Source organism: Mobula hypostoma, chromosome 3, assembly GCF_963921235.1.
Source record: "Mobula hypostoma chromosome 3, sMobHyp1.1, whole genome shotgun sequence".
NCBI lineage: Eukaryota > Metazoa > Chordata > Chondrichthyes > Myliobatiformes > Myliobatidae > Mobula > Mobula hypostoma.
Window position 1 is genome coordinate 189,829,735 of NC_086099.1, and position 12,454 is coordinate 189,842,188.

At 42.5% G+C, this 12,454-nt stretch overlaps 1 protein-coding gene across 2 annotated transcripts in view; it reads left to right on the forward strand.

Moving 5' to 3' along the window:
• Nucleotides 1–12,454, forward strand: part of LOC134343638 (uncharacterized) — a 67,305-nt gene that overhangs the window by 42,981 nt on the left and 11,870 nt on the right. For both annotated transcript variants that reach the window (XM_063042403.1, XM_063042402.1), the window contains 2 exons: nucleotides 7,202–7,355; nucleotides 11,061–11,221. In XM_063042403.1, coding sequence (XP_062898473.1) covers nucleotides 7,202–7,355; nucleotides 11,061–11,221 — 315 coding nt within the window. The remainder of the gene's footprint in view (nucleotides 1–7,201; nucleotides 7,356–11,060; nucleotides 11,222–12,454) is intronic.

Genomic DNA, 12,454 nt, shown 5'->3' on the forward strand with positions numbered 1-12,454 from the left:
AGAAGTAACCTTTATGATTCTTCATTTAAATTTGAACAGATTTGGGGACCTTTTATTCGATATTTTCATTTAATGTAATATTTACCCTTCTTGTTTTTTTTTTCACTGTTTTAATGGAGGTCGGGATTGAGGACGTGATTTTAAGTTTAACTCTGTTTGGTTTCAAGTTAGCCCATTGCTTTGCTTTGCTTTTAGTTAGCTGCACGGTGGGTTTTTTTTGGGTTTTTTTTCTTTTTTTCCATTGATATATATAAAATCTAGTATACTATTATGTTATCTTGGTTTCTTATGCTTAAATTACATTGTTTGTAGTATTTTCTTTTTGGTATTGTTATCTTTTGGAATTTTATTATACTTTAACATTGTATTAATGTTTATATGGCTTACCTTTTTTGTATACTTACTCAATAAAAAGATTTAAAAAGAAAGAAATGCATACATGCATTAAGAAATGATACAATGTTTCTCTAGCATGATATCACAGAAATCAAGACAGACCAAAGACTAACACTGACAAAACCACATAATTATAACATATAGTTACAGCAGTGCAAAGCAATACCATAATTTGATGAAGAACAGTCCATAGGCAGAGTTAAAAAAAAGTCTCAAAGTCCCAAGTTGGTCAACTCCCGAGTCCCCGATAGCGGCTGCAAATGGGAGAAACTCCCTGCCATAAACCTCCAGGCACCGTCAACTTGCCAATACCTTGGAAGCAGCCGACCACAGCCAACCCTGAGTCCATCCGTCCGAAAACTCCGAGCTCCCGAGCAGCCTCTCCGATACAGCCTCCCGGGCGCCATCCTCTGCCGAGTGCCTTCGACCTCTCCCCGGCCGCTGAAACACACAAAGCCGAGGATTTTGAGGCCTTCAGCTCCAGAGATTCCAGTTACCACACAGTAGCAGCGGTAGCAAAGCAGACATTTCAGAAGTTTTCCAGATGTTCCGCTGCGCTCTCAAGTCTGTCCCCATCAAATCAGGATTGTGCATGGTCCCCTACTTGACAGATAACAGATATTCATCACCGGAGAGGCGGCGATCAAATAAGTCAAAGTCATCATGGTTTCTGTAATACTTCAAGGAAGTGACAAGCAGGATGGACAAAGGAGAGGCAGTGGATGTATTTAACTTAGATTCTCAGAAGGCATTTGATAAGGTGCCTCACATGAGGCTGCTTAACAAGATAAAATCCTATAGTGTTGCAGGAAATATACTGGCATGGATAGAGGAATGGCTGACAGGCAGGAGGCAGTGAGTGGGAATAAAAGGCAACTTTTCTGGTTGGCTGCCAGTGACTAGTGGTGTTCCTCGGGACCGCCACTTTTCTCATTGTTTTACAATGATCTATATAGTGGATTTGATGGCTTTGATGGCATTGTGCATGATATGAAGATAGGTCGGCCAGTAGGTAGTGCTGAGGAATCAATATGATTGCAGTAGGACCTAGACAAATTGGAAGAATGGGCAAAAATGTGGCAGATGAAATACAGTGTTGGGAAATGTATGATAATGCACTTTGGTAAAAGGAATAGTAGTGCAGAATATTATCTAAATGGGGAGAAAATTCAAACATCAGTGGTACAAAACGACTTGGGAGTTCTCGTACAAGACTACCAGAAGTTAATTCACAGGTTGATTCTGTGGTAAAAAATTCAAATACAATGTTGGCATTTATTTCAAGGGGAATAGAATATAAAAGTAAGGAGATAATGCTGAAGCTTTATAAGACATCAGTCAGGCCGCACTTAGAGTATTGTCAACAATTTTGAGCCCCTTATCTCAGGAAGGATATATTGTCATTGGAGGGAGCCCAGAGGAGGTTCATGAGCATGATTCCCAGAATGAAGGGGTTAACATATGAGGATGGTTTGGCAGTTTTGGGCCTGCACTCACTGGAATTTAAAAGAATGCATGGGGATCTCACCGAAACCTACGGAATGTTGAAAGGAATAGATAAGGTGGATGTGGAGAAGATGTTCTTTCTTGTGAAGGTATCCAGACTAGAGGGCACAACCTCAAAATTGAGGGGGCGACCTTTTAGAACAGAAGTAAGGAGGAATTTTTCTAGCCAAAGAGTGGTGAACCTACGGAATGCTCTGCCATAGACTGCAGTGGAGTCCAAGTCTGTGGGTATATTTAAAGCAGAGGTTAATAGATTCCTGATTGGTACGGGGATCAAGCGATATGGTGAGAAAGCAGGTGTATGGGATTGAGTGGGATTCAGGATCAGCCATGATGAAATGAAACGGTGGAGCAGACGCTGTGGGTTGAACGGCCTAAATATGCTCCTTCGTCTTAAGCTCTTATGGTCTTATTCCTCCATTAATTTTCCATGTAATCTGTTCTCTCGACTTATTCTGGGGGCAATTTGTAATAACTAATGAGCCTACAACCCCACACACATCCTGTGGTCCTGATTAGTCCCGATGAGGGGTTGGCCTGAAACGTCCACCATACTCTTTTCCATAGGATGCTGCCTGGCCTGCTGAGTTCCTCCAGCATTTGTGTGTGTTATCTCACACGTTTTGGACAGAAACTGAAGCCTGTCAATGAAGTCCACACAATCACAGGGAGAATGTGCACATGAGTTAGAAAAGCAATAACAGAATGCAGAATAAAGTGCCACAGTCACAGATAAAGTGCATTGCAAGAAGCCAATAAGGTGCAGGGCCATGATAGCATAGATTGTGAGTCAATTTCATCCAAAGGTCTGTTCAATAATCTTACAATGGTGGTATAGAAATTGTCCTTCAGCCTGGTGGTACATGTTTTCAAACTTTTATATCTTTTGCCCAATAGAAGGGGAGAGGAGAGAATGTCTGGGGTGGGAGGGATCTTTTATTATGTTGGCTTTGCTAAGGAAGTGAACAAGTTTAGACAGCATCCATGGAGGGGAGGCTGTTTTTCATGACCTCCTGAGCTGTGTCCAAAACTCTCGTGTCCTTGGGCAGAGCAGTTACCATATCGATCCCTGCTTTCATCGGAAAACTCTTGGTTGGGCTATTATTAATAGAGGTGGTTGTTTGCTATTTTCACATGAACATATGTTGAAGCAATTTTCCTTCTTTTATTCATGAGGTCATTGACAACTGGACTTTTAAGTCATAATGCATTGTGGCAAGTAGCAGCACCTCCATATTCACATGCAAGATCCATATTTTGTCACACATAATCTGTACATTCAGGAGCTCAAGAAATTCTGTAGATGCTGGAAATCCAAAGCAACACACACAAATTGCTGAAGAAACTCAGCAGGCCAGGCAGCATCTACAGGACATTTTGTGGCTGATTGAGAGAGCAAATAGGGCCTAAGTTTAACATCATATCCCAAAACAATATTCCCAGAGCTGTGAAATTTTCCTGGAAATGTTAGCTGAGACTTTTGTGCTCAATTATCTGGTGTGAAACCAGAACCTGAAATCTTCAGGCAAAGACCAGTCCACTTTCAATGAACCCCCTGCTTACGTTTCAAAGTACAAGGTTCAAAATAAATGTATTATTGAAGTACGTACATGTTACCATGTATTACCTTGAGATTCATTTCCTTGCATGCATTAATAGGGGAAAAACAAAGACTGACAAAGAGTCAATGTGCCAAAGAAGACAAACTGTGCACATAAAAAATAATACTACAAACATGAATTGTAAAGAATTTTGAAAATGAGACTGTAGGGTCAGAGTGGTGGTGATTGAAGTTATCCGTGCCAGTTCATGAGCCTGATGCTTGTAGGGTAATAACTGTTGATGTGGGCCCTAAGGCTTCTGTATATCCAGCTTGATGGTAGCAGTGAGAAGAGGGCATGGACTGGATGGTGGGGGTCTTCAATGATCTTCACTGTGTTCTTAGGACAGCGTTCTTTGTAAATGTATTCATTTCTAGGGTGGGCTTTGTCTGTGATGGACCGGGCTGTGACCGCCACTTTCTGCTGTCTTTTCTGTTCCATACCACGCATGATGCAACCAGTCAGGATACCTTCCTCTCTGTATCTAAAGAAGTTTTCAAATTTTTAGATGGCATGCTGAATCTGCACAAATGTCTAAGACAGAAGGGGTGATGCCATGCCTTCTTTGTGATAACACTCCTGATGAAGGGCGTCTGCCCAGAACATTGACTGTTTACTCTTGTCCAAAGATGCTGCCTGACATGAGTTCCCCCAGCATTTTGTGTAGGTTTCTTTGGATCTCCAGCATCTGCAGATTTTCTCATGTTTGTCATAAATTAGCTATTTTATTCCAGGATTTATTCTCATGAACCTCTTCCGGACCCTCTCCAATTTCAGCACATCTTTTCTTAGATAAGGGGCCAAAAACTGCTCACAATACTCCAAGTCTGGTCTGACCAATGCCTTCTAAAATATCAGCATTACATCCTTGCACTTATATTCTAGTTCTCTCGAAATGAATGCTAATAATGCATTTGCCTTCCTCACCACTGTCTCAACCTTTAAGTTAATCTTCAGGGAATCCTGCAGAAGGACTCCAAAGTCCCTTTGCACCTCTGATTTCTGAATTTTCTCTCTGTTTAGAAAATAGCCTTTGCTTTTATTCCTTATGCCAATGGAATAACTATACTCTTCCCTACACTATATTCCATCTGGCACTTCTTTGCCCATTCTCCCAGTCTGTCTAAGTCCTTCTGCAGAGACTTTGCTTCCTCAACACTATCTGCACCTACTTCTATCTTTATATCATCTGCAAAGTTAGCCACAAAGCCATCAATTCCATTATCCAAATCACCGATATACAACATGAAAAGAAATAATCCATATACTGACTCCTGTAGGGCACCACTACTCGCTGGCAGCCAATCAGGAAAGGCCTTTCAGTTAGTCAATATTCTACCCATGCTAGTATCTTTCCTGTAATACCATGGGCTCTTACCTTGTGAAACACTTTACATGTGGCACCTTGTCAAAGGCCTTCTGAAAATTGAAGTAAACAACATCCACTACTTTTTCTATCCTGCTTGTTTATTTCCTCAAAGATTTCCAACAGATTTGTCAGGCCCTTAAAGAAACATTGCTGACTTTGGGTTATTTAATCATGTGCATCCAAGTATACTGAAACTTCATCCTTAATAATGGACTCCATCATCTTCCCAACCACTGGGGTCAGGCTAACTGGCTTATAATTTTCTTTTTTTGTGCCTCCCTCCCTTCTTCAAGAGGAGTGATAATTGCAATTTTTCAGTTCCCCAGAATCTAGTGGTTCTTGAAAGATTATTACCTATTGCTTCCACAATCTCTATAGCTACCTCTGTCAGAATCCTGTGGTGTTGTTCATCTGGTCCAGGTGACTTATCTACCTTCAGACCTTTCAGCTTCCCAAGCACCTCCTCTCTAGTAATAGGAACTACACTCACTTCTGCCTCCTGACACTGTCTGGCATACTGCTAATGTCTTCCACAGTGAAGACTGATGCAAAATACTTATTACATTCATCCACCGTTTCTCCGTCTCCCATTACTAACTCTGCAGTATCATTTTCCAATGGTCCACTTTTGTCTCTCTCTTACTCTTTATGTATCTGAAAATACTTTTGGATCCTTGTTTATATTATTGGCTAACATACCGTCATATTTTACCTTTTCTCACCTTGTGGCTTCTTTTAGTTCCCTTCTGTTGGCTTTAACAGCTTCCGAATCCTCTAATTTCCAACTATTTTTTTGCTATATTGTATGCCCTCTCATTTGTTTTTCTACTGTCTTTGACTTCTTTTGTTCACCATGGTTGCCTCATCTTCCCTGTAGAATACTACTTCATCATTGTGATGTACCCATCGAGCCCTTCCAGTTTTTCCCAGAAACTCCAACCATTGCTGTTCTGTGTGCATCCCTGATACAGTCCCCTTCCAATCAAATTTGGCCAGTTCCTTTCTTATGTCTCTGTAACTCTCTTTACTCCACTGCAGAACTAATATGTTTGACTTTATCTTCTCCCTCTCAAACAGCGGGGTAAATTCCATCATATTATGATCACTGTCTCCTGAGGGTTCCTGTACCTTAAGCTCCCCCAATCAAATCTGGGTCATTACACAACATCAAATCTAGAATGATCTTTTCCCAAATGCTGTTCCCTGCCACAAGCTGCTCTAAAAAGCCATCTCATCAGCATTCTACAAATTCCCTCTCCTGGTGTCTTTTTCACAGCCAGAGAATCTCCTAATTTTCATGTCTCTTGTCACTATCATTCTACCTGACTTAACCCTTGCCTGCTGAGCCACAGAGCTGGCCACTGTGCCACTGGATTGGCTGGTGCTGCTGTGACATGGTAGGTCTTGCCCCTAGCAGTATCCAGAGGGATATACTTGTTGCTGAGGGGACTGGCCACAGGGGAACCCTGCACCAACTGCTTACATCTCCTGGTGGTCACCCATCTACCATCTAAAGCTTGAACCCTGGGTGTGGCCACGGCAATAAAAGTCTCTTCTATGAGGTTTTCACTGTCCCAAATGGTCCTGAGAGCATCCAGCTCTAACTCTATTTCCTTGACCTTGTCAGTCAGGAGCTGAACTTGGGAGCACTTCCTACAGATGTAGTCATCAGGGAGACCTGATTTAGGTAATTTGAAGTCTCACATCATACAGGAGCATTCCACAGGCTTAATAACCATCTTGCCTATACTTGTTATACCTTTGGCTCTAACTCCTTAAGCTTATGTTCTACAAACGTACAATCAATTAAATGACTCCAAATGGCTCATGCCCCCTAGACCTGAGTCAATGTGGTAAATAACTCAGCACTTCTAGTCTACGCCCTTTCTTATCAAAGCCTGTAGAGTCGAAGCCAGACCACCCTAACAATGGCTGCACTGATAATGCCCACTCCACTTATCAAATCTCGTCAGGAGTAATTCTAATTTGAGCAATAAATAGAAGGGACGGATATTTCCAAATGGCTCCTGCCCTGTAATCAATCAATCAAACAATCAATCAATCACTCTCTCTCTCTCTCTCTCTTTTTCAATGACTCACTCTAACAAGACTTGTTGTTTTCAAATGGCTCCTGCCCTGTACAATGTCATTCTCTCACTCATTATTCAAAACAATGACTCATTTTGAGTACACCCACACTTCAAGAACTGCAATGATTCAAGAAGGCAGCTCACCACCACCTCCTCAAAGGCAATCAAGGATGAGCAATTATATCCTGGCTCATCAATTACAAAATGGTTACCTAAAAGTTTTTTTCTTTATATTCCAGGGGAAGGCATTGATAATTTCTGGAAAGTCCTTCTTGAGGGAAGAAACTGTGTGGATGATATTCCAGCAAATCGTTTCGATACAAAGTTCTGGCATGATACTGACGACAACAAAGCAGGAAAAATGATCACAAAACGAGCAAGTTTAATCGAAGGGTAACAAAGTATAATGCATTTCACAAAATGACAAACTGAATGATCAAAATATTAATAGTTATAATCAATTTTGAGTAATGGGATATCCTTGAGGTCTTTTTGAATTCACAAGTAAATCACCATCGCAATGCTATTCAAAGATTTGAATAAATCAAAGTAAATCAGAGGTGATAGTCATCAGTAGAATCTACCGTAAGAAAGTGGATGGAACGATCAGTACAGAATGGTTAAATCAGCGAAGGTTGGTTAAAGTCGTGAGTTAAAGCAAAGTTAGAGAGACAGCTGTACTGGAAACAAATTTAAGTTATTTTCAGCCTGACTATAAATGACAGTTAAGTGAAATACCTCAGATCTGACATTCAGCTTCAAATTATCCGGCCTTATCTTATTGCTTCTCATTGATCAAACTTTTAAAACAATGCATGACTTTACATTTCTCTATTAAAATAATTTTCAAGCAATATCCTTGCAGGTAGGTTTGCAAGCATGGTTTGGGAGGGTTTAAACTAATTTGCGAGGGGGATGGGACCCAGAGCGATAGAGCAGTGAAAGAAGTGCATGGAGTAATACCAGATCTAACATACAGAGAGGCTTTGAGGAAAGAGAAGCAGAATAAACGGTGTAAAGATAGTAAGGTAGAAGGGCTGAAATGTGTGTACCTCAATGCAAGAAGCATCAGGAACAAAGGTGATGAACTGAGAACTTGGATACATACATGGAATTATGATGTAGTGGCCATTACAGAGACATGGCTGGCACCAGGGCAGGAATGGATTCTCAATATTCCTGGATTTCAGTGCTTTAAAAGGGATAGAGAGGGTGGAAAAGGGGGAGGAGGGGTGGCAGTACTGGTCAGGGATACTATTACAGCTACAGAAAGGGTGGGTAATGTAGCAGGATCCTCTTTTGAGTCAATATGGGTGGAAGTCAGCAACAGGAAGGGAGCAGTTACTCAACTGGGGGTATTCTATAGGCCCCCTGGTAGCAGCAGAGATACAGAGGAGCAGATTGGGAGGCAGATTTTGGAAAGGCGCAAAAATAACAGGGTTGTTATCATGGGTGACTTTAACTTCCCTAATATTGATTGGCACCTGATTAGTTCCAAGGGTTTAGATGGGGCAGAGTTTGTTAAGTGTGTCCAGGACGGATTCCTGTCACTGTATGTGGACAGGCCGACCGGGGGAATGCCATACTAGATCTAGTACCAGGTAATGAACCGGGTCAGGTCACAGATCTCTCAGTGGGTGAGCATCTGGGGGACAGTGACCACCGCTCCCTGGCCTTTAGCATTATCATGGAAAAGGATAGAATCAGAGAGGACAGGAAAATTTTTAATTGGGGAAAGGCAATTTATGAGGCTATAAGGCTAGAACTTGCGGGTGTGAATTGGGATAATGTTTTTGCAGGGAAATGTACTATGGACATGTGGTCGATGTTTAGAGATCTCTTGCCGGATGTTAGGGATAAATTTGTCCCGGCGAGGAAGATAAAGAATGGTAGGGTGAAGGAACCATGGGTGACAAGTGAGGTGGAAAATCTAGTCAGGTGGAAGAAGGCAGCATACATGAGGTTTAGGAAGCAAGGATCAGATGGGTCTATTGAGGAATATAGAGAAGCAAGAAAGGAGCTTATTAAGGGGCTGAGAAGAGCAAGAAGGGGGGCATGAGAAGGCCTTGGTGAGTAGGGAAAACCCCAAGGCATTCTTCAATTATGTGAAGAAAAAAAGGATGACAGGAGTGAAGGTAGGATCGATTAGAGATAAAGGTGGGAAGATGTGCCTGGAGGCTGTGGAAGTGAGTGAGGTCCTCAATGAATACTTCTCTTCGGTATTCACCAATGAGAGGGAACTTGATGATGCTGAGGACAATATGAGTGAGGTTGATGTTCTGGAGCATGTTTATATTAAGGGAGAGGTGGTGTTGCAGTTGTTAAAATACATTAGGACAGATAAGTCCCCGGGGCCTGACGGACTATTCCCCAGGCTGCTCCACGAGGTGAGAGAAGAGATTGCTGAGCCTCTGGCTAGGATCTTTATGTCTTCGTTGTCCAAGGGAATAGTACCGGAGGATTGGAGGGAGGCGAATGGTGTCCCCTTGTTCAAAAAAGGTAGTAGGGATAGTCTGGGTAATTATAGACCAGTGAGCCTTACGTCTGTGGTGGGAAAGCTGTTGGAAATGATTCTTAGAGATAGAGTCTGTGGGCATTTAGAGAATCATGGTCTGATCAGGGACAGTCAGCATGGCTTTGTGAAGGGCAGATTGTGTCTAATAAGCCTGATAGAGTTCTTTGAGGAGGTGATCGGGGATATAGATGAGGGTAGTGCAGTGGATGTGATCTATATGGATTTTAGTAAGGCATTTGACAGGGTTCCACACGGTAGGCTTATTCAGAAAGTTAGAAGGCATGGGATCCAGGGAAGTTTGGCCAGGTGGATTCAGAATTGGCTTGCCTGCAGAAGGCAGAGGGTGGTGGTGGAGGGAGTACATTCAGATTGGAGGATTGTGACTAGTGGTGTCCCACAAGGATCTGTTCTGGAACCTCTACTTTTCGTGATTTTTATTAACGACCTGGATGTCGGGGTAGAAGGGTGGGTTGGCAAATTTGCAGACAACACAAAGGTTGCTGGTGTTGTAGATAGTGTACAGGATTGTCAAAGATTGCAGAGAGACATTGCTAGGATGCAGGAGTGGGCTGAGAAGTTGCAGATGGAGTTCAACCTGGAGAAGTGTGAGGTAGTACACTTTGGAAGGACAAACTCCAAGGCAGAGTACAAAGTAAATGGCAGGATACTTGGTAGTGTGGAAGAGCAGAGGGATCTCAGGGTACATGTCCACAGATCCCTGAAAGTTGCCTCACAGGTGGATAGGGTAGTTAAGAAAGCTTATGGGGTGTTTGCTTTCATAAGTCGAGGGATAGAGTTTAAGAGTCGTGATGTAATGATGCAGCTCTATAAAACTCTGGTTAGGCCACACTTGGAGTGCTGTGTCCATTTCTGGTCACCTCACTATAGGAAGGATGTGGAAGCATTGGAAAGGGTACAGAGGAGATTTACCAGGATGCTGCCTGGTTTAGAAAGTATGCATTATGATCAGAGATTAAGGGAGCTAGGGCTTTACTCTTTGGAGAGAAGGAGGATGAGAGGAGACATGATAGAGGTGTACAAGATAATAAGAGGAATAGATAGAGTGGATAGCCAGCGCCTCTTCCCCGGGGCACCACTGCTCAATATAAGAGGACATGGCTTTAAGGTAAGGGGTGGGAAGTTTAAGGGGGATATTAGAGGAAGGTGTTTTACTCAGAGAGTGGTTGGTATGTGGAATGCGCTGCCTGAGTCAGTGGTGGAGGCAGATACACTAGTGAAATTTAAGAGATTACTAGATAGGTATATGGAGGAATCTAAGGTGGGGGCTTGTATGGGAGGCAGGGTTTGAGGGTCGGCACAACATTGCGGGCCGAAGGGCCTGTACTGTGCTGTACTATTCTATGTTCTATGTTCAGATTAATTGCAGATGAATTTCAGTGAAACTTTTCCAGAATGTAAAAATATCAGCAGAAGAACCATCTGTAGTAAACTTCTGTTTAAGTGACCTTAATAACTTCTGTTTTCTTCAAAAATCATCAGATGGAGTTACAGTACATGAACAGGTGAGCACCCCAGAATATCACCAGCCGGCAGTTAACATGGACTTTCTGTTTATCTAACAGATTTAATGGATTTGATCACAAGCTCTTTAACCTAAGTCACATAGAGGCCAGTAGTATGGACCCACAGCAGAAACTTCTGTTGGAGTGCACGTACAAAGTGTTTGAGAATGCAGGGATGCCCATGGAACACATCAGTGGGAGCAAAACAGGTGTTTTCATTGGTGAGTAGACATTGCCAGACAATGTGAACCACAGTGAGTTGTTTAGACCCTCAAACTTGTTTCAGCATTTGTATATCAGCTACAATAAGAATATACTGTATATAAAAATATAAATAGTGCAAAAATTCTGAACTTGATGGTTCATGGACTCTTCGGGAATCTGATGGTGGAGGGGTTGAGGCTGTTCCTAAAATACTGAGTGTGTGTCTTCAGGCTCCTGAATCTCCTCATTGATAGCAGCAACGAGAAGAGGGCATGTCCTGGATGGTGCAGGTCATTCATGGTGAATGTTGCCTTTTGGAGATGTCCTTGATCGTGGGGAAGTGATTACCCATGATGGAACTGACTGAGTTTACAACCCTGTGCAGCTTTTCCTCATCCTATGCACTGGTGCCTCCATACAGGACGATGATGGGACAAGTCAGAATGCTCTCCATTTGTACAAATTTATTAGAAGCTTCAGTGATATACCAAGTCTCCTAAAACTCCTCATGAAATATATCCACTGGCACGTCTTCTGACCCAGCATAGAATTTCAGAGATGTTGTTGATGTTCCTTTTGGCACCTTGTGGCACAAGGGGTGACAACCTTGCTGCTTCTTTAGCAGTTGTCTGTTTTTTATCAGGCTGACGGAAAGTGTGCAAGAAAGGGCCAGAATTGAAATGGAGACCATTCTCCTTGAAGTCTAGTGTGGATGCCGCTATACCACTGCCCAGCTTCAGAGATGTTGGCACCCAGGAACTTGTACTCTGGCAGCTCGTTTCATATACCCACCCCCATCCGTGTGGAAAAACTAACACAGAGGTCTGGCCCTCTAGTCTTAGACTCCTAACACTGGAAGAAAGCTGTAATCATCTGCCCTGTCATTCCCTCTCATATTTCAATGAACCTCTATAAGGTCACCTCTTTGCACCAGGGAAAGTCGTCCCTACCTAACTCAAGCTCTCCAATTTGAGGCAACATTCCTGTGAATTCTTTTTGCAGTCGCACTAGATGAATCACATCTTTCCTATAAGTGTGGTGACCAGATTGCACACTGGTGTATTCTGACCAATGTTTACAGCAACTGTAACATGATGTCCCAACTCCTATCGTCAGTGCTACAGCTGGGGAACAGTTCTTCACTACCTGTCTACCAATGTTGCCAGTTTTAAGGGACAATGTACTTGTACCACAGGGTCTCTCTGTCAATTAAGACTTTTCAGAACCCTGCCATTCACAGTGCATACTCT